A 27694-nucleotide genomic window follows, 5' to 3' on the forward strand; every position below is an offset into this window, starting at 1 on the left:
TCAACAAAGTTTCTATTTGCTCCAGAGGTAACAGAAAGCCACTGAAGTGGCTTATTGAGTTTACTGAGTAGTGGAAAGTGTCATGACTGACCTGCACTTTAGGACAATCACTTTGTTGGTTAGATGGAGGATAGACTGGGGTGGGTAGATATTTGAGGCAGAGAGACCATTTAGAAGGCAATGAAATATTCCAGGCAAGGCCTTGAACCAGGGTAGTGGCTGTGAGAGTGAAGGGAAGAGGCTATGTGAGAGACATACGATAGTTAGAAGCCATGAGATCTGACAACTGCCATCATGCCCTTAGTCGCTCCTCCTATTTTCACTCCCTTCCCTCTCCCTCACCAATGACTAGATTTCTAATATAGCACCATCATTTGCAGCCAAAGGCTTTTAATACATATTTAAACTCTCCCTGGAAGAACAACTACTCTCCAATCAGGAATTCTGGCCTGGATTTCTGCTGCTGAATATCAGAGGCAATCAGTGACATGGGGTGATGCTGTCCAGCCATCCCAAACAATGGTCCCAAGAGCACCATGGGTGTGGCAAGCATATTTCTACAACTGCAAAACAGCAATCTGGCAAAGATAAGAAAACAAGCCTGTATCATAGCTCATGACTTGACATGTTTTGCTTTAAAGCCGAGATCAGCAGTCTCTGGGCCAGACTTAACCAGATGAGCTATGGCATCCAGTGGCCTTTTGCCCCACCCCCACCCCAGAACCATTAAGTCTATACTGAGGCAGCAAACAGGGTAAGCTGAATGATGTAAGACCAGGAGGAGAAGGTCCTGCGCTGAGATGCCGGCAGTAGGCTACTCTGCCCAACTTGCACTACACAGGAGGCTGGCCCTTCAAAGAAAAAGATTCTTAACCCCTGTTTTCAGGAAGCTATAGCAGCATGCTGGCCCAGTTCTGAAGCCTTCTGTGCCAATTTCAGAACTTCTACCAAGAGGATCGTATGGGGCAGACAGGAGGTGCTGGGACTGGAGTCAGGAGGGCTCAAGTTCAAATACAGCCTCAGACACTTAGTAGTTATGTGATCCAGAGTAAGTCACTTAACCTGTTTGCCTCAATTCCCTCATCTGTAAAATGAGCTGGAGAAGGAAAACTCCAGTATCTTTGCCGAGAAAACCCCAAACGTGGTCACAAAGCTATAGACATGACTGAAAGACAACTCCATAACAACAGTAGAAATAAGAGGGTTGTACCTGTACCTCAGTTTTCACAGAGACACTATAGAATTAATCAAAGTCTTCCCATCTTTACACTGGCTCTCCCCCAGGCCTGGATTGCTCTCCCTTCTTAACCCAGCCTCATAGAGTACCTCTCTTCTCTTAAGATGCAGTCAAGCACCATCTTCTACATGAAGTCTTTCCTCACACCCTCAACTTCTAGTGCCCTCCCTCCCAAACCACCTTGTTTGTATATAAATATATATGTGTGTGTGTATATGTATGTATATATGTGTATATATATGTATATATATTTGTATTCATTCTATATAAATTTATTCTGCATATTCTTATGTATGTACTTGTCTATCCCATTAGAATAAAGTTGCTTGAGATTAGAGATTATTTAGTTCTTTATAGTTGTATCTCCAATGCCTAGCACAGTGCTTGATGCATAATGTTGTTGTTCAGTCATGTCCAACTCTTCATGACTCCATGGACCATAACATGCCAATGGTGTCCACAGTGTTTTCTTGGCAAAAATACCAGAGTGATTTGCCATTTCCTTCTCCAGGGGATTAAGGCAGAGGTTAAATGACTTTCCCAGGATCATACACTTAGTAAAGTGTCTGAAGCCAGATTTGGACTCTGCTCCTCTTGACTCCAGGCCCAGCACTCTTTTCACTGAGCCACATAGCTGCCTTTCCTGATGCATAATAGGTGCTTAATAAATACTTGTTGGTTAACTGACAAAAACATTAGAAAGTCTATTATAACCATTAATTAAAAACAATAAAAATTAAGTCCTTAAGGGACAAATATTTAGTTCGTTTGTGAATACATATTTTCCTCCCAATCAATTGGAGGAAAAGAAGGGAACTGCACATGTAAAGCAAGATGTGTTGGAGGGAGCACTGGATGAGCAATTAGGAGGGCTGTGTTCCCCGGTCTCTGCTGTGGCGCTTACCAACTATGTCCTTGAGCCAGTCATAACTCATCTGCTAAGAGGAGACTGAACTAGAGTGTCTCTAAGTACCCTTCACTTCCTATATCTGATGATTTTGGAGTCAATATCAATATGCCCCTGCAGTATCGGTATGCCCTGCGGAAATTCATAAACCACATACTAGCAAACCAGGACTGCAGAGTAGGCTAGGTGATGCCCGCTCCCACTCTCTCCACCATGGTTGTGGCTAACAATATCCTAGGGTGATTTATATACCCCCAGGCACTTGCCTTAGTGAGATTCTTTGAGATTTGGGAGATAACTAGAGAGAAACTAAGGTGCTTTGTGAGCTCCTGAAAAAGAGAACACAGAACAATGGAAAGATTATTGAACACGGAATTAGAAGATGTGGATTCAAATACCCCTTCTGATGCTTACTAGCTGTGTGACCTTAGACAGACAACTTAATCTCCTGGTGCCTCAATTTTTCTGTCTGTAAAATGGAGGGAGGGGTGACCTAGAGAGCCTCTGAGGTCCTTTCCAGATCTAGATCCATGATGTTATGCTCTTATGATTCAGGTGTCTGACAATCAGAAAGGACTTGTCTGGCATTGATTTGTCCTTTATATAACTCTGTTTTTTTTAAAATTTTGTGAGCTACATGCTTGGATGAGGAGTCAGTGTCAGTATTCAAGGTGGCATTAAGTAGTCATTTCTCCAGGTTTTCTGGATTATGGCTACAGGCCAGTAGTAAGAAACCCCCAAAATGAACCAGACCCTTTGGGTTCTGTTACAAGAATTCCAGGTCTCGGGGGCAAAGCCAAGATGGCGGCTGGAAAGCAGGGACTAGCATGACCTCCCTGCCGAGTCCCTCCAAAAACCTACAAAAAATGGCTCTGAACCAATTCTAGAACGGCAGAACGCACAAAACAGCAGAGGGAAGCAGGGCTCCAGCCCAGGACAGCCTGTATGGTCTCTGGGTGAGGTCTATCCCACATGGAGCTAGGAGCTGGGAGCTGGAAGCTGGGAGCAGAGCAGAGCCCAGCCTGAGTGGCTCGGACCAACCAGACCAGGAGTCAGGCGGAGCGGGCCCTAGCGCCCTGAATCAGTGAGCTGTGGCAGTAACCAGACTTCTCAACCCACAAACACCAAAGACTGCAGAGAAGGTTAGTGGGAAAAGCTGTGAGAGTGGAAGGAGTTCGCGGTTCGGCTACCAGCGGAGGTGGGGCAGCTATAGCTGTTGTTGCTTCCGGCCCCAGGCCCACCTGGTGGGAGGAATTAAGTGGCGGATCAGAGCAGGAGTGCACAGCCTGCTGAAGATCTAAGCCCAGTCCGGTTTGGGGGTTCTTGGGGAAGGAGCAGTGCTGGTGTGGCAGAGCTGGCACATCCCCCTCAAACGTGGAACATAGAACTCTTTAGTCTACAAGCAGTCATGCCCCGCTGAAAAACTCAAGGATCAAGTTAGTTGGTTGGGAATATGGCCAGGCAGCGAAAATGCACCCAGATTCAGTCTCAGACTTTGGATTCTTTCTTTGGTGACAAAGAAGACCAAAACATACAGACAGAAGAAGTTAACAAAGTCAAAGAGCCTACATCAAAAGCCTCCAAGAAAAACATGAACTGGTCCCAGGCCATGGAAGAGCTCAAAAAGGATTTGGAAAAGCAAGTTAGAGAAGTAGAGGAAAAATTGGGAAGAGAAATGAGAAGGAAGCAAGAAAACCATGAAAAACAAGTCAATGACTTGCTAAAGGAGACCCAAAAAAAATACTGAAAAATACACTGAAGAAAACAACACCTTAAAAAATAGACTAACTCAAATGGCAAAAGAATGCCTTGAAAGGCAGAATTACCCAAATGGAAAAGGAGGTCCAACAGACCACTGAAGAAAATACTACTTTAAAAAGTAGACTGGAGCAAGTGGAAGCTAGTGACTTTATGAGAAATCAAGATATTATAAAACAGAACCAAATGAATGAAAAAATGGAAGAAAATGTGAAATATCTCATTGGAAAAACCACTGACCTGGAAAATAGATCCAGGAGAGATAATTTAAAAATTATTGGACTACCTGAAAGCCATGATCAAAAAAAGAGCCTAGATAGCATCTTTCAAGAAATTATCAAGGAGAACTGCCCTGATATTCTAGAGCCACAGGGCAAAATAGAAATTGAAAGAATCCACTGATCACCTCCTGAAAAAGATCCCAAAAAGAAATCTCCTAGGAATATTGTCGCCAAATTCCAGAGCTCCCAGATCAAGGAGAAAATACTGCAAGCAGCCAGAAAGAAACAATTTGAGTATTGTGGAAACACAATCAGAATAACCTAAGATCTGGCAGCTTCTACATTAAGAGATCGAAGGGCTTGGAATATGATATTCCGGAGGTCAGTGGAGCTAGGATTAAAACCAAGAATCACCTACCCAGCAAAACTGAGTATCATGCTCCAAGGCAAAATATGGACTTTTCATTAAAATAGAGGACTTTCAAGCTTTGCAGTGAAAAGACCAGAACTGAATAGAAAATTTGACTTTCAAACACAAGAATCAAGAGAAGCATGAAAAGGTAATCAAGAAAGAACAAGAAATTGCAAGGGACTTACTAAAGTTGAACTGTTTTGTTTACATTCCTACATGGAAAGATAATATGTATGATTCATGAGACCTCAGTATTAGGGTAGCTGAAGGGAATATGCATATATGTATATATGTTTATGTATATATATATATAAGTGAATGTGTATGTATGTATATATTTATGTGTGTGTATATATATATATAGAGAGAGAGAGAGAGAGACAGAGAGAGAGAGACAGAGAGAGAGAGAGTGGACACAGGGTGAGTTGAAGATGAAGGGAAGATATCTAAAAGAAATAAGATAAAATTAAGGGATGAGAGAGGAACATATTGAGAGAGGAAGATAGGGAGAGATAGAATGGGGTGGATTATCTTGCATAATGGTGGCAAGAGGAAGCAGTTCTGTGGGAGGAGGGGAGAGGGCAGGTGAGAGGGGAATGAGTGAATCTTGCTCTCATCAGATTTGGCCTGAGGAGGGAATACCATACATACTCAATTGAGTATCTTACCCCACAGGAAAGAAGAGGGAAGAAGATAAAAAGGGGGGGGGATGATGGAGGGGAGGGCAGATGGGGATGGAGGTAATCATAAACAAACACTTTGGAAAGGGGACAGGGTCAAGGGAGAAAATTCAATAAAGGGGGATGGGTTGGGAAGGAGCAAAATATAGTTAGTCTTTCACAACATGAGTATTGTGGAAGGGTTATACATAATGATACACATGTGGCCTATGTTGAATTGCTTGACTTCTTGGGGAGGGTAGGTGGGGAGGGTAGGTGGGAAGGGAGGAGGCGGGAGAATTTGGAACTCAAAGTTTTTAAAAACAGACATTCAAAAACAAAAAAAAAATAGTTTTTTGCATGCAACTAGAAAATAAGATACACAGGCAATGGGGAGTAGAAATTTAGCTTGCCCTACAAAAAAGGAAGGGAAAAGAGGAAGGGAGGGGAGTGGGGTGACAGAAGGGAGGGCTGACTGGGGAACAGGGCAACCAGAATATATGCCATCTTGGAGTGGGGGGGGAGGGTAGAAATGGGGAGAAAATTTGTAATTCAAACTCTTGTGAAAACCAATGCTGAAAACTAAATATGTTAAATAAATTAATTAAATTTATTAAAAAAAAATAAAAAAAAATTCCGGGTCTCCTCCATAACTGAGCTAAAATTGTGCCTTCTCCTTTCTTTGTTTTTTTTTTGCAAGATTATTTTCTCACTGTACTGCAAAGTGAGGATTATGAGTTTTGAGTGCTCCACATTTATTCCTTTCTGACTTATACCTCCTAGAGAAGACACTTCTGTTTCCCTTAAACTTAGTGTTCTCCTCCTCCTAGAATTGTTTCATATTTATTTATCTTTTTATGTGTTGTATCTCCCAAGAGAATGTAAGCTTCTTGAAGGCAGAGACTGGTTTTTGTTTGTTTTTGCACTCCTCCCCTCTTGTGTCTAGTACAGTGTCAAGCATAATTTTGGTGTTCACTAAACACTTATTGAATTGCTGAAGAATTATCCATGAATACAAATATGTCAACAAGCTTGGAATGATAAAAGAGGTCATATTGCCACCTCCCCCATGAAATAGGCAATCTGCACTTAGCACGTTCTAGAAAGATGGAGTTCTATCGAATTTTTTAAACATTTCCCCAGAAAGATCTGTCTGTCTCTGTCCCTGTCTGTCCCTGTCTGTCTCTGTCTGTCCCTGCCTCTCTATCTCTGTCTCTCTCTGTCTCTCTTCACCGCCCCCCCTCAAATTCGGCCTCAGGAACTTAGAAGCTGTGAGAACCTGGTTAAGTCATTTAACTTCTTTCTGTCAGTTTCCCCATTTGTAAAATTGGGATAATAATAGTATCTACTTCACAGGGTTGGCATAAGAATCAAATGATATATTTGTAAAGCACTTTGCAAAACCTTAAAGCACTGTATAGATATCCACCACTACCATCAGCATCATTGGCATCATCATTATTATGATTAACAAACTTTCCATTAAGAAGTTCTGCTTTATGCCAGATTAAAATATAAATATAAACATACAATCCCAATATTTAAAAACAATGTCTCTCTTGGATAGTGTTTGTTTTCTCTGTTCTGTGGGTGGTATTAGTTTCCACTATCAATTGTTTTAAGTTCTCTGTCTCTCCGTCTCTCTCATTCTCTGTGTGTGTGTGTGTGTTTCCTTCTCTGTCTCTGTCTCTCTGCTTATCTCTGTTTATCTCTGTCTCTGTGTGTTTGTGCCTTTCTGCCTATTTCTATCTCTGTCTCTCTTATCGTCTGACTCTGTCTCTGCCTCTCTCTGTTTCTCGATCTCTGTTTCATTGTCTCTGTCTCTCTGTTTCTCTCTATGTCTCTCTCGCTGTTTCTATATCTCTGTCTTTCTGTGTTTCCCTCTCTGTCTCTCTTTCTGTATCTCTTTCTCTCTCTGTCTCTTTCCCTCAAAAAGAGATCACCCACCTAGATCAACCAAACTCTCCCCCAAGCTGTTTAGAAAGCAGTCACTGTCCATTTGCTCAATCTGCCAAATGTGCTGTTTCTAGACACACACACACACACACACACACACACACACACACGCACGCACACACACCACCGCCTTCAACTTATGCCACAGATACCAGGGAAATACCTCTGGGAATCAAAGATTTACAACTCAGCTAGATGTGCAACAATTCACTGTTATTTATGATGGCAGAGCGGTGCCTTGTGTATTATATTCCCCATCAGCATCTGTCACTTTGCCTTCAAGAGTTCCTATCAGAAAAAGACCATGACTCCTACCCAAACATTCAGTGGGGCTGCAGCAGCAGTCATCCGGACAAAGGTCCTGCCAGAATCCTTGTAAGCACTGGGAGCTTGGGCAGCTGTACATTTTTAGACATTTCAGCAGCTTAGTGTGGAGTCACTTAGCTTCTTCTGGGCCTATTCCTCCCAGTAATCTCTCACATGTTTCAGTCAATTAGTCCTGGAAATCCTTATGAAACAAGAAATTAGGACCTAGACATGGTGGGGTGGAGCAGAAGTGGAGGAGGGGGTTCCTGCATTTGCTGCAGCTGGACATCGAGATGGCTTGAGGTAGAAGGCCACAGCTATGACTATGAGAATTGATAACTATAGATCGGATTTTAAAGCCGTAAAGGGAATGGTAAAATCAAGGCCTTAGTGAGGTGACATGATGTGCAGAGACACCCTTCAGGAGAAGCCTCTGAATCAAGTTAAAACCTCACTTAAGAACAAGGTAAATGCCTACCCATCGGGGGATGGCTAAACAAGTTGTATACGTGAAGGTAATGGGAAATCACTGTGCTATAGCAAGGAATGCAAGGCAATAGAAGAAGACCATGAGACAACTTGTATGAAAGGATGCGAAGTCAAGTGAAGAAAATCTATAAAATGTGAGAGTCTAACTCAATGGCCTCTGAGGTCCCTTCCACCTTGAAGTCTCTGATCCTATGATTCCACGAGGAAGGAAAACAATATATACAATGATTTCAACAATGTAAACAAAAACAACCCACCACTAAAGCTGAATGCTACAAAGTTATAAGGACCCAGCCTGGCCCTAGAGAAGAAACATGAGAAAATACCTCCTTTCCTGTTTCTCTGCAGAGGTGGGGGACTTTGGGTATGGAGCACTACATAAACTTTCTGATTTTTTGAAGGTCTGCTGAATTTTTTTTCCAATTCACTGTTATACGTGCTTGTTCTCTGGAAGGGAGGGAGGATAGATATGCTGGGAAATGTAAGGGTTATGAAAACAAAAAATGTCAATCAAAATGTATTTTAAAATAAAATGAGAAGCAGCTTGTATTATCTCCTCAAAAAACCATACTGGGTATGCTGGGAGAAGGGAAGAATGGAGATGACCTTGACTTAACGCAGCCACCCACAATCCGACCTTGTCAGTAGCCCTGGGGAGTGCCTGAAGCCAAGAGGAAGCCTTATGAAAACAGCTATGATTTCCAAATCACTAATGGACTCAGAATAGTAAAACTACCTAGATAAAAAAATTATATCTCCTTCCTCCTCTATTTTACTCAGAGAGAAATCTTTTGAAAGCAGCCATTGTTTTTGCTTTGCTAAATATTTTGTTTTTTTCCTTTTACACATAAAAATAAACTTTAACTTTTTAAAAAATTTTGAGTTCCAAATTCTCCCCCTCCTCTCCCCCTTCATTGAGAAGGCTAACAATCTGTCACAGGTTATCAACTGAAAAACAAATCCTGACTCTCACCATGCCAATATGAATATATAATGGTGTATACACTTAGACATATAAACACACCTGAAGCAGAAGCATGCATATACACTGTACATATGTACATTCGTATCTATAGTATATACGTGTGTGTATATATGTATACTTCCAATGAACACAGAGCTAAAAGAGAGCAGAGATTGCCCACATGTTTTGAAGGTGAATAGGACTAGATGTGTGAGTTCATTGATATAGGGAAGTCTCAGATGAGGAAATTCCCTATACCAACACAAGTCTGCATTTTTCACCTTACAGTTACCTAGACTCTAGGGACTGAGAGGTTAAGTGAACTGCAAGCATCACCTAGCCAGTATATGTCAGTATGTGGGATATGAACCAAAGTCCTCCTGATTCAGAGTCCCTCTCTCTATCCATTGGGTCACACACTGCCTCTTTCACCTCCATCTACCATCGGTAATATTCTCCTCCAAAGCCTCACTGTGGCATGCAAGCAACCAAATTCTCAAAGGCTATGCCAACCCAGGGCAAAACTAAAAAGAATTCAGGTAAAAGCCTGGTGACTGACTTTATGAATCAACTTTATTAAGTCCAAGAGGCTTTTCACCTGAGTTGGCCACCAGATGATGAACTTTATTTTGGAGAGATGAACACACAAATATCATATACTAAGATAGGGAGAAATTGTGATCTGTGCAAAAGTAGTGCCCACCATAATTAAATATTCTACAAAGGAGTCTACTAATGGAGAGCTGAAAAGGACCTTAGTGATCATCTAATTAAAACGCCTCATTTTATACACAAGAAAACTTAGGTTAAATGACTTATACAAGATCACACAGGTAGTAAATTACAGAGAGGGTTTGAACCAGGTCTTAAACTTCCAGTAATCTTATATGGCTTCTAGTCATGGAATACCTCAATCAGTCAATTAATAAACATTTTTTAAGCACCTACCATTCAAAAAAAAATCTAGATGCAGTGCTCTTCTTGATCTTCTCTCTCTCTCTCTCTCTCTCTCTCTCTCTCTCTCTCTATCTCCACATATATATATATATATATATATATATACGTGTGTGTGTGTGTACATCACATATATACACATGCATGCTCACATACACACATACTCCTGTGTATATTTCTAAACATATATATATACATACACATGTATGCATATGTGTGTGTATAACGGTAGTTTTGCAGCTAGTAACCTCAATTCCCAAAACTGACACCACTAAAGACATAATGAATGAATATGGTAGCCTTTAATAGAGAAACTAAGAGAGACCAAATCAAATAAAAGGGCATGAAAAGTATTCCTTGGCTAAGCAGACAAATGCAATAGGCACGCAGTGGGGGCCACGTGTGTCTAACAATACTCCCAGTACCACTGAACTAGATTAAAACATAATTGTGAAATATATTATCAAAATATATGAAAATACGATAGAACATAGATAATGTTAGTTTGTGGTTTTCTAAGTCAATGTGCAGCAGGAGGGATCTTTATGTATGGTTTAGTGGTCCCATTCCTATTTAAGTTTGACTTCCTAGTAGTAGAGAGCAAACAGGCCTCAGAGTAAGGAAGACAGGGTTCAAATCCCATCCCTGATAGCTGTATGACTCTAGGCAAATCATTTAATCTCTCCATGCCAATGAGACAATACTTTAACACTCAGCTGCATAACAGTTGCTGATCTGGTAGAGAGTTTTCTTATCTGGAGTCCTCAAGCATTTATTACGCACTTACTAAGTGCCAGATTCAGATCAAACAAAACGAAACAAAGCAAAACCACAGCACCCCTTGTTAACTGGTCACATAATAAAATTGCCCAGTACGAGAACCTCAGCCTCTACTCTCCTATTTAAAAAGTGGTTGGCAACAAAGGCTACCCACTTCTGTCAGTCTTTTCTTCTTTCCATTCCAACCCCACTGACACAACATATATATCCCCAAATTATAATAGCAACGCTGCAAATGTCACCAAACAGTAACAGGACTTGGTTATTCTGCTATTGACCCGACCAAAGGGCAGCTAGGGCCTAAAGGTAGAAAGTAAGTGTTAAAATTAGTGGCATACATAATGTGACTCTTTAAGTTTGCTTGGAATCCTCTCATCCTCCATTCCAATTTCTTTTGGGTGGAGACTGCTTCTTAAGTCTCTGTTTTGTATATGCAGCCCCTAGCCAATTATTGGACCTTCTACCATGCTCAGAAAGAACAAATGTTTTAGGGTAAATTCTTAGGGCAAGTTTCATTCATCATATCTTGGATATATGTATCTGACTTTCAATAAGCATAATTAAGTTTCATTACAAAATCTAATAAAGCAGCATTTTTTTTAAAAATGCCATCTGGGTCTTTGGATACAGCTAAACAAAGCTTAAAATAACCCATCCCAGCAGCTGGGAGGCCCCAGCTGTTCTCCAAACCTCCCCTCCCTTCAACTTCTCCATAAAAAGAGTGAATGAGGAGTATAGGTTAAAAGAGCCAAGAATGGACTGACCCAAAAAGAAGACAAATGGGCCCCAAAGGTTACTAATACAAAATCTTCAAAGACAAGCCTATTTATTCACAAAATCACGAAGATGGCTATACTATCTATCACATATCCTATTGAAGTACCACAACTTAAGAGACATTAGGGGAAGGGAAAGTTTAATTTTGTTGAAAATTTTTTGGCACTTTCTTTCCCTGACTATGACTGTAAGTAATGTTACCATTTATTCTGCAGTAGATAATTAGGACAGAGAAATAAAAGTACTCTCTCCCTTCTATAATTAAGGATCTATGAATAACTGGGTTTGAATTCTTCCTCAATGGATTAGCTGTGTGACCTTGGGCAAGTCTAGGTAGCACTGCAGCTAAAATATTGGGCTTCCCGAATTCAAATACCACCTCAGACACTTACTTGCTCTATGACCCTGGGCAAAACACTTAAGCCTTCTCAATCTTATCTGTAAACTGGGGATAACAGTATCAGGTAACTCACAAGATCCTTGTGAGGACAAAATAAGAAAATGGATGCAAAGTACATTGTAAATTTTAAAGAGTCATATAAATTCTAGCAATTAAGTCATTTAATCTCTCTGAATCTCAGTTTCTTCATTTATAAAATGAGTAGGTTGGGCTTAAAGATCTCCAGCTCTGAATCTATGATTTTATAATCCTATGCCCAGGTCAGATCCAGGAAAGAAAGGTCAAGTGACAAAAGCACATTTTATGTTCTTCCTCTATTCTCCATCTACTCCATCCACTGCAGGACTGATACAACCAGCGCTCACCTCCATTTGACATGTTCCTTGTCACTTGGACTGGACCAAGTCTATCATTCTCTTCATAGGAGCCCATCAAAACAGCAAGACACAAAGTTCTTTTAAACACATGAGCTTCTCTCTGGTCTAATAGAACCAAATAATTAACTATCCAGGACAATTCCTACAACCAGAAGGCAACGTTTCCAAAGCCTCTATCCTCCTCATATCACTGGCAGATGAGGAGTGAAGCATAGGGTTGGAAAGGCAAACCGAATAAGAAATTCAGATTAGATAGAGATGAAGAAAATGAGGCCCAGAATGACTGAAGAATTTGTTCAAGGCCATACAACTCCTAAGTGGCAGAGCTGAAATCTGAACTCAGGACATCTAACTCAAAATCTATTGTTCTTCATACTCTGATGCTTCATCAGCCGAATCAATGATTATAGAAACACACGGAAAGACTTGCACGAAATAATGAAGAGAGAAATGAGCAGAACCAAGAGAACATTGTGTACAGTAACAGCAATATTGTTTTAAGAATCACTTTAAGAGAATAAGTCATTTTGACTATTGTAAATACCCAAATTAACTATAAAGGACATATGAAGAAAGATGCTATCTGTATCCAAAGAGAGAACTGATAAATAGGAGCATGTATAGAATAATTTTACATATATGTCTACATATATATAACGCAAATACATACACACACACACACATATGTACCTATTTGTGTCTAATGGTAGCTCTCTCTAGGGTAGGGTGGGTGGGAGGGGAGAAAAAAAGGAGGAAAAGGAATTTACATGATAACTTTATTATATATTTAAAAGGAATAGCAAATTGTGCATAACAGATTCCAGTTTCATGTGCAGTCATCTTTTCTATTATTCTATGTTATGGAATTGCTTGTTTTATTCCATAAATTAAAAACAAACAAAAAATACATGTAAGAGCTTGCTATCTACCAGGTACTCTGATAAGCACTGGAGATACCAAGAAAGGCAAAAATTTTCCCTGCCTTCAAGGAGCTCACAATCTAATGGGGAAGATGAGATGCACACAACTATGGAAAAACAAGATATTCATAAGATAAATTGGAAATAATCTCAGAGGGAAGGCACTAGCATTATGGAGGAGCAGAAAAGGCTTTCTTGTAGAAGCTGGGATTTTAGCTGGGACTTGAAGGAAGCTGGGGAAGTCAAGAGATTGAAAAGAAGAGGGAGAGAATGCCAAGCATGGGGGACAGTCAGTGAAAATGCCCAGAGTATAGAGATGGAACATCATGTGCCAGGAAAAGCAAGGAGGCCAGAGTCAGCACAAAACCCTACATTGCACTTCATGACCTTCAAGAATGCTGTCCTAAAAGGTTTCTCTCATATGAACAATCAATTTTTATCTATCTGGAAATTAGCCATCCACTCCCCCCAGTTGGGCCTCAGGTTACCTACAGGAGGGCTGAGTTAGAAGGGCATAATTTTTTTTTAGTACTATGGGCATAGTGAAATTTATTTTGTGGTTGTTGTAAGTGTTTGTAGTGTTTGGTAGTCTAAGTGTGTTTCATCTATTTGGTTTTATTATAAAACAGCCTGACTCTTTCAAGAATTCCGATTGTAAAATGCCATTATAACTTATCATTCACCCAAAGAGAATCTTAGAAAGAATTAGGAACAGCTGGGAACATAAAGGGTAATATCACACGTCTCTAGCTTAAAAGAAGTCCCAAAAAGAGAGAAAGAAAAAAAGGAAGTGTTCATTCATAGGCTGATCTGTTTGGAAGAAAGACAAATCAAGCTGAAAAACTTAGGTAAGCCACAGTCAGGGTTGAAATGGTATTGAGCACTTAAATCCTAGTTACATAGATGAGATGCTTTAAATAAAAAACTAATCAGAAAAAAAGTGAGGAAGAGAGGCTATGGCAAAACTGTAGGTCAGAGTGAGATAAACAAAGGAAATGTTTGGAAATTGAATTTTATTACAGCTAAGTAATACAGTGTACCCTTGGTACTTATAAGTCTTTTTTCATTTACCATATGTGGTTTGTGCTAAAAAGATGATCTAGCTCATTTTGTAATGCAAAGGATTTACACTTTGGATGAGATAATCAGTGTAAGGTGCTTAGCACAGTGTCTGGCACATAGCAAGTTCTATATAAATGTTCGTTTTTATTATTATTTAAGGCTACTTAGGATGAGACTTTAATTACTCCATCTAAGAAAACCTGATTTTTATATAGAAAAGATTAGAACCTAAATGTCCAAGAATAGTCAATTAAACATATAAAGTCAACCCTTGATTGTTCATACAAATGAAGGAAAATGGGATCATAAAATTACAGTTAGAAATGACATTAGAGTGTGACTAAGCAATTCATTTAACCTCTTGGTGACCCCAGATAACTCTCTAAGACCAAAAATCATAGTTGAAATGTTGATCTGCATCAGTGAATCTGAATCAATCTGCATCACACCAGAAGTTCCCTTTAAATATAAAATCACATATAACCCCCTCCCCCCAGAAAAGTCCTTAGATGTCATTTAATGCAACCATCTCAAAGAACCATTGAATCTCCAGAGTTAATAAGGACATAAAGTTCAAGTTGGACTGATACATGATCAAGAAATCCCCTTTAGAGTTTCTGTGGCAAAAAATCGTCCACCTTTCACTTGAGGATGATGATGATGATGGTGATGGTGATGATGATGGTGAAGGTGATGGTGATGGTGATGATGATGATGAAGAAGAAGGGCAACTAGGTGGCATGGTAGGTAGATGGGCCTGAAGTCAGGAAGACATCTTCTGGAGTTCAAATCCAGCCTCAGATGCTTTATTAGCTGTGTGACCCTGGGCAAGTGACTTAACCCTGTTTGCCTCAATTTCCTCATCTATAAAAATGAGCTAGAGAAAGAAATGACAAACCACTCCAGTATATTTGCCAAAAAACACCCAAATGGGGTCATGAAGAGTTGGATACAACTGAAATGACTAACAACAACAAATTCCTAGAGATCATTTGTTAGAGCCTGAAGGATGCAGGAGGTGGGGAGAGGGATTTATTTGCCTCATGTAGCTTCTGTAAAGAGCAGTGATTTCTAGGTGTTATTCACAAAATTTTGGAGTTGGGAAGCACTGCAGAGATCATCTAATCAACTCCCATTTTTAATGCAGATATACCTTCCACTGCAACCCTACTAGTTCATCATCCACCCTTTGCTAAAACACCTTTGGTCACATGGAACTCACTACTTCAAAGCCAAGTCATTTCATTTTTTGAAAGTTCTCATGGCTAGAAAGTGTTTCCTTACACTGAGCCCAAATTGGCCTCTCTGAAATTTCCACTCATTGATTCCTAGTTCTTCCCTCTGGAGTCAAACAGAGTAAATCTAGTCCCTCTTCCATATAACACCCCTTTGCCTGCATAAAGATACCTATCATGTTCCCCATAAATATTTTTTCTTTAGGCTACACATCTTTAATTCCTTCAACTCTCACTTATATGACAGAAAAAGAAGCTGAGGACCCAAAGTGGTGAAGTAACTTACTCAAGATTACATAGTTAAGTGGCAAAGTAATAATTTGAAGCCAGGTCTGCTGACTCCAGATTTAGAGCGGTTTCCACTTAATGATATTAAGTGGATATATAATATATAATGATACTTTCTTCCTTTCTTTTCTTTTTTTCTTTAGGCACTGGGGTTAAGTGATTCACTCAGGGCCACACAGCTAATAAGTGTCTGAGGCCACATTCGAACTCAGGTCCTCCTGACTCCAGCCCCAGTGCTCTAGCACCATACCCCCTACCTGCCTCAATAGTAACTTTTATGCAGAAAATACAGAATCCAGAATTACAAAGATAGCATAGGAAATAAAAAACCAGTACTGGAATCCAAAAGACAAGGATCAACTCAACTTTGAAACTGGATGTGTGACCACAGACAAATAGCTTAACCTCTCAGTGCCCCCAAGTAGCCCCATAAGATAAATTCCTGAAGATTAGCTATTCTGCAATGGTGGAAGAAATTAAACAATGCTTGCTTCATTGACCTATATTAGATCTTCACTGGATATGAAAAAAATATTTTAAAAACCTATACTCACCTTTCTAGCTCTAGCAATCAATCAAGACCAAACCATTTCAAATGCTTTAAGGTGTGCAAAATGCTTTACAAATCTTAACTCACTTTATCCTCATAAACATCCCTGGAAGCTAGGTGCTATTTTGTTGTTGAGTCTTTTCAGTCATGTCCCACTCTTCATGACCCCATTTGGGGTTTTCTTGGCAAGGATACTGGAGGGGTTTGCCATTTCCTTCTCCAGCTCATTTTACAGATGAGAAAACTGAGATAAACAAGGTGAAGGAACTTGCCCAGGGTCACTACATCTAGTAAGTGTCTGAGGCTCGATTTGAACTCAGAAAGATGAAGTCTTCCTGACTTCAGGCCTGGCTCTCTAGACACTATGTTGCCACCTAGCTACCCCATTTTACAGGGGAGGAAACTGAAGGATACAGAGATTAAGTGACTTGTTTAGGATCATGTAGCTAGTAAATCTCTGAGATTGGATTTGAACTTGAGACTTCCTAACTCCAAGTCCATTATTCTATCTACTGTGCCATCTACCCATTCCAAACATTTCCTGTTTGAATATCTAAAATACATTAGTCAAGCCTCCATTGTATAAGGGCTACCTTAAGGATAAATGGCACCAGCTCTTGTTAGAGACTGGGTGGTACAGCAGAAAGAACACAGAATCTGGAGTTCTGGGTTTGAATCCCTGCCCTTGCACCTAAGCTAGTGGTTAACATCTCAACATTCTCTTAATCTCCCATAGCACTCCATTTCCTGTGAAACGGTGATGATAATGACTACACTGCCTGCCTCCAGAAGTTATGAGGAATATATTTATAAGCCACAAATTCCCAAAGTGAGCTCTTATCATCATTACCACGCTAAAGCCCTCTTCTCGAGCCTCATCTACGTCAGTCAGAGGACCCACAAAAGTGAAATCATGAATCTTTTAGTTTTTGAGTATTATTAGTATCTTTGTTCAATTTGGCTTCAGCTATTAGTCTTCTGACTTTTCTGCATGTAATTAGTAGCTGCCCAAGAAGATGAGAGGGGAAACAAAAGATAAAACTCAAACCAACAAAGTTTGGGACTGATTGGAGGAAGAGGAGGAGGAGAAAGAGGAAGAGGAGGAGGAGGAGAAGGAGAAGGGGAAGGGGAAGGAGAAGGAGAAGGAAGAAGAGGAGGAGGAGGAAGAGGAGAAGAAGGAGAAGGAGAAGGGGAAAGAGAAGGAGAAGGAAGAAGAGGAGGAGGAGAAGGAGGAAGAGGAGGAGGAGGAGAAAGAGGAAGAGGAGGAGGAGGAGGAAGAGAAGGAGAAGGGGAAGGGGAAGGAGGAGAAAGAAGAAGAGGAGGAGGAGGAGGAGGAGAAAGAGGAGAAGGGGAAGGAGAAGGAGAAGGAAGAAGAGGAGGAGGAGGAAGAGGAAGAGGAGGAAGAGGAGAAGGAGAAGGGGAAGGGGAAGGGGAAGGAGAAGGAGAAGGAAGAAGAGGAGGAGGAGAAGGAGGAAGAGGAGGAAGAGGAGAAGGAGAAAGAGGAAGAGGAGGAAGAGAAGGAGAAGGAGAAGGGGAAGGGGAAGGAGGAGAAGGAAGAAGAGGAGGAAGAGAAGGAGGAGAAGGAGGAAGAGGAGGAGGAGGAGAAGCAGCTTAGTAGGAGTGGAAGCAGTAACTCTAGGATGAAGTGAAGCTTGGAAATAAACACACTCTGTCCCTGACTTCCTACCGCTACTAATAAAACCTTGCTGTGTCCCTCCCACCAAAAATTACCATTTTTGTTATCCTCTACATATTTCACCGAATCTTCCATCAAGAAAAATAAATTCTGGGACAGCTATGGAGAGCAGTGGATAGAGCACTGTTCCTGGAATCAGGAGGAACTGAGTTCAAATGTGACCTCAGACACTTACTAGCTATGTGACCCTGAGCAAGTCACTTAACCTCAATTGCCTAGCAAAAAAAAAAAGCTTCTCACTCTTTCAAAACATTTCTTCAAACTTTAAACGGAAGTTGAATCCCTCTGCTACAAGAGGGCCCTTCAAAGAAAGATAAGTATCCTTTCCCCATTAGTCATCTCTTCTTCAGACCGAGTATCTTCAGTTCCTTTAATGGTTCTTCCATGGTGTGAACTCAGGGCCTTTCACCTTCTTGGTCGCCCTCCTGGAGACATTCCCTGGCTACTCAGCGTCTAGTGGTATCCTAAACCAAACACACCACTCCAGATGTACAGTGGGGCTATCACTTCCCTTAGAAGTCTAGAATTTATTTCTCTCCTAAAGGAGTTGGTCATGTTGGTATTTTTGGCTGTTCCATCACACTGTTGACTCATCTTCAGTTTGCAATCCCCTGCAACTCCCAAATCATTTTTCAAATGAAGTGCTATCTAACTATATAAAATAGGATTTTGTTTTTGGTGCTGTTTTGGGAGTTTTTTGTGATTATTTTAGCAGCCAAGTGTAGAACTTTATAGTTGCCCCTGTTAAATTTCACTGGTTGGATTTAGCCCAACTTTCTAAACTGTCATAATGGTTTTGGGATCCCGATTCTAGTAATTGAAGCATCAGCTTTGCCTCCTACAACCTAGTATCATCTGAAAGTCTTCAAAGAACTCTACCTATGCCTTTATCCGAGTCGTTTATAAAAATGGTATATAGCACTAAGCCAAGGACAGTTTTCTAGGGAACTCACTAGAGGCCTCCTTCCAAGGTGATGTTGGATCGTTAATGAGTACTCTTTGAATCTGAATGATCATCCTGTATCCACCTGTCTAATCCACACCCGTCTGTCTTGTCCCAAAGATTAAAGAAAGAAATCATGAGAGATATTATCAAATATGTTGCTGGTATTCTGGTAGCATAAGACAAAAAAAGAATGAAAGAAAACTCACATGACCTGCTTTTGATGGTGTCATTCTGTGATCACTTTTTTCCCTTCTAGAGTCACTAACAATATCTCAGGCAAAACATTCTAGATTTTTACCCAGAATTGAAGTCACATTTACTGCACTACGGTGAGTAGGCTCTGCCATGTTCCTTCTTTGAAAATCTAAATGTTTGCCTTTTTTCCATTCATGCAGAGCCTCACCTATTCAGCATGGCACCATGGAAACAGCACTGGCTCTGGATCCAGATGACCGAGTTCTAAGGTTATCTAGGTGGTGTAGTATAGAGAATAGAGCACCAGGCCTGGAGTCAGGAAAACCTGAGTTCAAATCCAGCCTCAGATACTTACTAACTGTGTGATCCTGGGCAAGTCACTTAATCTTTGTTTGCCTCAGTTTCTTTATCTGTAGAATGCGGATAAGAATAGCACCTAATTCCCAGAGCTATTGTGAGGATGGAATGAGAATAACCTTAAAGTACCCAGCAAAGCGACTGGAACATATCAAGTATTATTGTAAATGTTAACTATCATTAATCCCATCTTGGATCTCTACTACCTTTGTGATCTTGGCAGATAGGTAGTAAAAATGGATTGAGCACTGGGCTTGGGATCAGGACGACTCATCTTTTTGAGTTCAAATCCCAAACCCCAAATGGAGTCATGAAGAGTCAGACACAACTGAAAACGACTGAATGAGGATGCAATCTTGAATCATTCACTCAACCTTGTAGATCTCATTTTCCTCATCTGAAAAAACTGAAGGTTGAACTGGATGGCCTCTGAGGTCCCTTGCTGTTTTAGAGTCTATAATCTAAGGTCTTTCAGACATCACTAACAGTAACTCCAAAATCACATCTGCTGGTTCTTTCAAGATTGGGATGTAATTTTTCAGAGCCTAGTGACTTGGACTCCTCAAAGATAGAGCTCTCTTGTTATTAAGAGTGAGGTGCAACTCTGTTAGCCAATTTTGTTCTCTTTTTCAGTTCAAAGATTATTCTTATAAAGGTTTAAAAAAATATATTTCAGTTGTGTCTGACTCTTTATGACCTCATTTGGGGTTTTCTTGGCAAAGATACTGGAGTAGCTTGCCATTTCCTTCTTCAGCTCATTTTACAGATGAGGAAACCGAGGCAAACAGGCTTAAGTGATTCACCCACGCTCACACAGTTAGTTAAGTGTTGGAGGCCGGATTTGAACTCAAAAAGCCAAGTTTTCCCGACTCCAGGCCTGACTCCACTGCACCACCTAGCTGCCCTTAGATACACACACACACCCATATAGGCATATATACACACAGACATATATAAAGCATATATACACATATATAAAGCAAAGTAAAAGTTGAATGTAACTATCTTAACCCCATCAGTTGTTATCTCATCCACCTAAGCAGTGATACCATCCCCTCTTTGATCCTCTTCTTATTGTAATATCATTTTATAAATCCTTTCCTGCTTTATTACTCTATACCATATTCTTTAATATAATAGTCATTATAAAATATATTATATATGTCATATATAATACTCATTAAATAGAATCAACAATCATTTTTAAGCTTACCAGGCACTATATGATGGAAAACCTCTGAAGGTTTAGGACAAGAAAAGTAACACTCCCAGCAAAGTGCATTAGGCAGACTATAGGGGTTGGAGTGTGGAGAATGGATTAGAAGAGGGATGGATTAGTTAGCTAGTCTAGTACTATCAGAATAGGCCAGGTAAGAGGTGATGAGGTTCTTCCCATTAGAATGGAAGGGGTGGTGGAACAGATATAAGAGAGGTCATGATGGCAGACTGATTAGAATCTGAGGAAGGTAGGAGAGGGAAGAATCTAAAATGACTGATACTTCAAGGCAGGGTGACTTGGAGGATAAGCGTGCCTTCAACAACAGGAGGGGAAATTTAGAGGAGACCCGACTGTACAATTCTTGAGTTGGAGGCGCTGGAAAGACATTTAGGAGGTGGATATGTTCAGCAGGCAGTTGGAAATAAAAGCATAGAGCTCTGGGAAAAGGTTAGAACAAGGACTATAGATTTGGATGATAGTTTTTCAAAGTTTTTTTTCTTTTTGTCTTCGTTTCTTTTCTTTCTTTTTTTGCTTGTGGCACAGTATCCTTCACTATGAAGAATAACAGGACATTGAATGTTCAAATTGCCCACACAAGAGGATGGTCAAGAGATATACACAATGGTTTCTCTTCCATAAGAGCAGCTGCTTTGAAGAGTTCTTAGCCAGCTCATGGCATGGCAGGTTTTGTGGCTGATGCATGCATGTGGCAAGCTGGTTTTGTTTCTTTTGCAAACACCACACCAATCTATGTACTGAGTAAATAAAAGTTATACTAAACCAAATTTATACAGTTTCTTTTATTTGAAATAATATATCGAATTTTTCATGGCATGCCTCTGGAAACATGCAGCACATCCTTAAGAACTACTGGATTAGGGAGCCTAAACTTCTAACAGAAGCTCAAGAGCCCTTACGATAAAGGAAACTACAAAATTTCCTAGGCAAATCAACCAAGAGTGACTTTAAAAATATCCCTGTGTGCAGCCAGCAGCAAACAGCCTCCGTTGCTCTCATTCCCTTGAAAAATTGGCCCAAGAAAACGTATGAAAGCAGTACATTTCCCAAAGCTAGTTATCCTCAATCATTCCACAGGGAATGGTTTTGTCAGACCAGAGTAAAAGCTCATCTATCAGCTTCCTTCCAACTCCCTGCTTAAAGCCAACTTTCATCAATCCCAAGTGAGGAGACAGAGAGACAGGTAAGTACTGTATCCCAAAAGCAGTGTGGCCTGCTGTGGTCATCTCTCACAATTGCCCCTTCATTTCTTCCAATCTCTCTGGTTATTCATCAAAAACTTCTAAACTCCCTAAAACATTGAGTAGAATGCTTAGGAAGGGTAAGAATGAAGCACACGTTACCAGAACGTTAGCCTTTAAAAAAAATCTACAGTGAGAAAAGGAGAGGGGGAAGGGAGGAGAAAGAAAGGAAATAGCATTCACTACCAGGTTTTGTTTCCCTTTTAAAGAGGTTCGTTCTTGCTCATGAAGAGGTAAAGAAATTTCTCATAAAGAAGAGTTTTATTAGGATAGGTCTGGCTTTACCAACAACTCCTAAATGGTTTTAGAACAATTCCATCTAAAAATAAAGGTTTAGGTACTGGGGTCCCTGGAGCTCTATCTAGGATGATTCTTATAGGATACTCCAAGACGTTTAGAGGTTGGGGGCGGGGGGAAGAATGTGAACTGAAGGGATAATAAAAAAAAGGTAAGGATGGGTCAATTTGACCATGTGGGGAAGGGAAAATAGGAAAAAATGAAGGCCTACAGGTACATACTGGAGAGAAACCTTTATATTGAAGTAAAAGAAAATAACCATGAAAACTCCAAGGAGGGTGGGGAGAGAATTCATGAATTTGTTAAATCAGTCAATAAACATTTATTAAATGCCTCCTATGTGCCAGACACTGTGCTAAGTGCTAGAGATACAAATAGGTAAAAAATACTCCCTGCCCTCAAGCAGTTCACAAGGTAATAAATCAAATGCCAAGAGAAAGTCTATAACAAGAAAGACATAGGATCACTTTTTTAGACTTATAACCTAAAATCGTTGTGCATATCCCTTCTCAATCCATGTACAGATATGTTCTATATATCATCAATGACTAGCATGTAACATGATACCTCAGAGTCATCCTCGCTGCCCCCATGCCACCCAGAACCAATGAATGATTAAAGAAAGCCTATCAGTTTGACAGTCTCCATTACCTTAACGCAGATAAGCATTGATGGTGTTTTCAGAGGCCAAATAGGCTAGAGAAATCTCTGGGGGCAAAAACTGTAGGAGGGAAAGGGAGTTGTAAAATGATGCACTAGGTTGGGGGTCATAGACATGAAATCATCTAGTCTAATTCCTTCATTTTACAAGTAAGCAGATGGGGAAACTGAGGGTCAGTTATATACTGAGAGGCAGAGCTGAGATTAGAACTAGTTCTCCTGCCTGGGAGACTAGCGCTCTTCCCTTAAGAAGCTGAGAAAAGTACAACGGGTAGATCGGTGCAACCAAAATAAAAAGTAACTGGGGGATGGCGGGGAGTGGGTGGCGGCTTATGGGAGCCGGAGCCCACGAGGGACGGGGAGCTTTCCTGCAAATCAAGGAAAGTAATAAGAGGAAGAATTGGGCTGAGGATGCTTAGATAGGGGCAGAATGAGGCACAGTACACTAGGAAAATTAGATTTAGGTAGCACATACTAACTGAAATCTTAATAAGATGGGATGAGGAAAAGGTATAAAGATAGGATATAAGAGTGGGAAAGAGGGCTCGAGTGGGAATAAAAGCCAGGGCAAAACGTGGATGGCAGTAAAGATGAATGAGTGCAGGTAAGGGAGTGAGGGGTGAATAGCCATAGAGGGAAGGCGCCGTACCAGGATACCTGGAGATGCAGGGTTGGGGAAGCTGAGGCAGGAGGTGGCTAAGGGGGTGAAGGAGGTGGGTGTCCACCTCCCCCACACTTACCCCGTTGGCCGCTGCCATCTGGACCACAATCTCGGTGGCCGCCTTGCTGAAGTACCTGCCGTCGCTGCCCACCACCATGGTGCAGCCCTGGCGGTCTCGGAGGTCGATGGACGACAGGACGCTCTGCACGAAGTTGGGCAGGTAGTTGCGCTGGCTCTCGAAGAGGCCGGTGGGTCGGCGCAGCCCCCCGCCCCCAGTCGGCTTCTGGTCTTCGTAGGGCGCGGTTTGCACCGTCAGCACCGGTATGGGGCTCCCCTCCATGCCTAGACCTGCCCGCTGCTAGCCCGGGCCGTGAGAGCTGGACCGAAACCTCTGGGCCACTGGCCCCGATTACCCCAGTAACCTGGCGAGGGCTCCGACTGCTCCCTGCCCCAGCCTAGACTTCTCTCCTTTGCCCCAGCTGGGTCTACCCCTCACCTCCCTCTCTCCGCTCAAGTACAGCGGTGTGTCCAGATGTTCCCACCCCCCCCCACCCCCTCCTCCCGCCTTCTCCCTGCTCTTGCCCCACAGAGTTTAGCAGCCTTCCAGGAAAGTATCCCCCTGCCCCCTGAGGCAGGCAAACTTCCTCTCCAGCCCGCCTGCCCACTCTGGACCTGGTTTCTTCCCGGCAGGGAGAAGCAGCTGTACTCTCCTTCGGGGTTTCCAACACCACCACCACTACCACCACCACCACCACTACCACCACCACCCCCTTCCTCCCGGGACGCCTTCTAGGCCGTGTCCGCCCTTTACAATCCTCCCACTGGGGCTCTCCTCTCCACTAAACTCCTCCTTAAAACTTAAGCAGGGGTGGGGTGGGGGTGGGGGGTGGCGGGAGGGAGAGAGCGATGTGAGAATTTCAGGAGAATCCCCTCCCCACCTCCTGCCGTTCCTGCCCTCCCACTTGTTCGCTCCCTTCTCCCAGTCTCCCTAGGAGTGCACCGTTGCACGCACGGGTTTTTCTTTTGAACAAGGGCAGGGAGGGGTTTGAGAGGGGGCTGAAACCTTTTGCCATCAGCTAGCAGCTTCAGCCAAAAATAACCCTGGAAAGAGGAGCTGAGAATTGTTATCCCCTGCCAGGACTGAAATTGGAGGCGGGGTTGGGGTGTGTGTGTGTGTGTGTGTGTGTGTGTGTGTGTGTGTACATGCGTGCTCCCCCCCGGTCCGTGAGTGTGTGTGTGTGTGTGTGTGTGTTCCTGCACTGACATTTGTTGCTGGGAATCACATACTGTCAAGCCCTCTAAGCCAGTAAGAGGACACACAACTATCTACCCCCGGCAACTACCCAGTTTCCCCAACATCCCCCAACACATTGCCACCCCAATCCACTCTACCCCTTAAAAACCCCCAAACACTCTAGTACCCATAGAATCTTTGGTTCACTAATTTAGAGATCTAGGAAAGACCACAGAGAAGTCATGAAAAGTAACCTATTCCTTTTATAGATGAGGATAGATGGAGGAAATTGCACGAGGTGACCCTATACATTCAAACCCGTGTCCTCTGAATCCGCCTGGACTGTAAGACTTTTTTTTTTTTTTGGCAGCTGCACCAAGGCAATTCTAAGTCTCTTCCCTTTCTACCTAATCATCTTCCTTTTCCTTATCTTTCCTTTCTCCCTATCAGAGTCCACATCTAGGAAAGCAGTTTGGCAGTTATTTTGTTTATTTGTTTAAACTGTTAGGCTCTCTAGCTCAGCTTCATACGTTCTGATTCAAAAAGGATGAATCTGACCTTGGTCTGCAGATTCTGGGGAGCTTCTGCTTAACATTCATAATAAAATCCTAAAAACAAAAATTACTTATTTTCCCCCTAGGAAATGAGCCCAGGAGTGGACAGGCAGAAAACCTGGACAGATGAAAAAGATTAAATAATAAAATATGAAAGAAAAACATACCAGAAAAAAAAATACACAATTCACTTAACTTTATTTCTACTTTATTTTTCTCCACTCCCACATTTTTTTATTGCTTAATTAGGAAGTTCTTTATTGCTCACTTAGGATCATAAATCCAGAGCTGGAAAGGACCTCATAGTCCACCCCTAGTCCTCATTTTACGAATGATGAAACCAAGGCCCAAAGAGATTAAGGGACTTGTCCAAATTCACATCAGATAAAGAGCAGTATTGGTGGGATTTTTACTTCAGAGATCCAGTCTTCTTTCCACTAAAGCAGGCTATATCCTCATCTTTTACTTTCATCTTACTACAAATAGTCACAGCCTCTCCTCTCCCAAATGCTGTTCTCTACCTGAGAATTAGTCATTTACTTACTGAAGGTTAAATATTAGGACTTTGCAAAGCGACATTTTCCTAAAGAGTCTTCAGATTCCTAAAAGCAAACAGCTTTAATTCTACAAAATGGATAAAGTACTTTCTTTGTGCAAAGCTAGGTCCTCTTGCCTGAGATAGAAATTAAAATTGGTCTAGAATTAAGTCCTTATACAGGCCTTCTGCCTACTCACCTTTACTCATTTCATTTTCTTTCCCCTAAATACAAATCTTTAGCCTTGATCAAAGTGATGTGCTTATAAAATATTCTGAACGAGAGATCAATATCAGAGACCTATGAGAGAGCAGTCAGGATAGGAAACTCCAGTAGAAAAAGGAATCCTGATGTTCAGGGGGCCTCTTTCTCTGCAAAGTGAATTTGAAACTCGCCTTCCCCAGGAGCATGCCTGAACCAATCTTATTCTCCACTAATCACCCCAACAGCTCTTCAACATTTGTGTTCTAGAGAGATAGCCACAAATTGTTAGGAGTATTGCTGTAGTCTTGTGTTCTAGATATTTCTACCAGCAATCTTTAACAGCATCAGACCTCTGGCCTCAAATGGGGTTACTGAGTAATAAAGGAGAGATAATAGTCACTAAAGGAAAGATCCTCCTGGGGGAAAAGAAAGTGTAGTTTTAGGCAAAATCTGAGAAAGTGAAACCAAGTTTAGAATAAGCATAGCCAAAAGAGACTAGAGAACTAAATCCAGACTATGATGCAAGAAACAGGGTTTGTGGCAGTGGGTCTAAAGCCAGAGAAGTCAGTCCAGAGCGCATTGGAGTGAAAGAACCACAAAAGGAAAGTTGTCTGCTAGTGGGGTGGGCTCATCGTGGCTCCCTCCTTGCTCTGCTACACATCCTGTGGAACAGAGCACAGTCACCCACGGTAAAAGCTTTGAAGTCATTTTTGTCTCTTCCCTTCCATTCACCCATTACATTCGATCAGCCATCAAGCCCTGTCTACTCATCCTCTATGACTTTCTCAGGTATCTTATGTTCCTTCCATTTCCCCAAACACCGTAGTGGTTCAGGCCCTTTTTATGAAAAGAAGATCATTGGATTTGGCATCAGGAAGATGCAAATTAAAATTCCACCTCAGACACTTCCTGTGTGAGTTTGAAAGTGTCACTTGGTTTCTTCCTCAATAAAATGGGGGTCATACTAGCACCTGCTGCCCAGGGTTGTCATGGGAATCAAGTAGAAGCATTTTTCAAACTTTAAAGTGAAATACAAATGTTGTCTTTATAATTATAATTTTCCGCAGTCATGTCCAATTCTTCTTGAGCCCATTTGGGGTTTTCGTGGCAAAGATACTGGAGTGGTTTGCCATTTCCTTCTCCAGCTCATTTGACAGATGAGAATAGCGAGGGAAACAGGGTTAAGTGACTTGCCCAGGGTCACACAGCTAGTAAGTGTCTGAGGCCAGATTTGAACTCAGGTCCTCCTGACTCCAAGGCTGGTGCTCTAATTGTGCCACGTAGCTGCCCATTTGTGTATTATTATAGGCAAAATAGATGTAAAGTGATTTGTGAATAAACCATTAGCATCTGGGGAAATCAGGAAAAATTTCATGTAAGATGTAACTTTGAACTCAGCTTTGAAGCAAATTAGGGATTCCAAGAGTCAAACATAAAGAAAAGTACAGTGCCAGGCAAAGAGAATATCTTATTCGAGGAATAGAGATGGGCGATGGAATTCTGTGTATAAAACTAGTAAGAAGACCAGTTTGACTGGACTGTAGTATTCATGAAATGTATAATAAAGCCAGTAAGGAAGATTGTGGCCAGGTTGTGAAGGGCTTTCAATGTCAATCAATCAATC

The 27694-nt window shown here is 41.4% G+C and overlaps 1 protein-coding gene across 1 annotated transcript in view; it reads right to left on the reverse strand.

Annotated features, from left to right (window-relative positions):
* PGM5 (phosphoglucomutase 5) overlaps window positions 1-24540 on the reverse strand; it is a 232538-nt gene extending 207998 nt beyond the window's left edge. Inside the window, exon 1 of the mRNA XM_036739286.1 lies at window positions 23622-24540. Coding sequence (XP_036595181.1) covers window positions 23622-23882 — 261 coding nt within the window. The 5' untranslated portion in view covers window positions 23883-24540. The remainder of the gene's footprint in view (window positions 1-23621) is intronic.
* Between the last annotated feature and the right edge of the window lie 3154 nt (window positions 24541-27694).

The sequence above is a fragment of the Trichosurus vulpecula genome, chromosome 9 (genome assembly GCF_011100635.1).
Source record: "Trichosurus vulpecula isolate mTriVul1 chromosome 9, mTriVul1.pri, whole genome shotgun sequence".
Classification (NCBI taxonomy): domain Eukaryota; kingdom Metazoa; phylum Chordata; class Mammalia; order Diprotodontia; family Phalangeridae; genus Trichosurus; species Trichosurus vulpecula.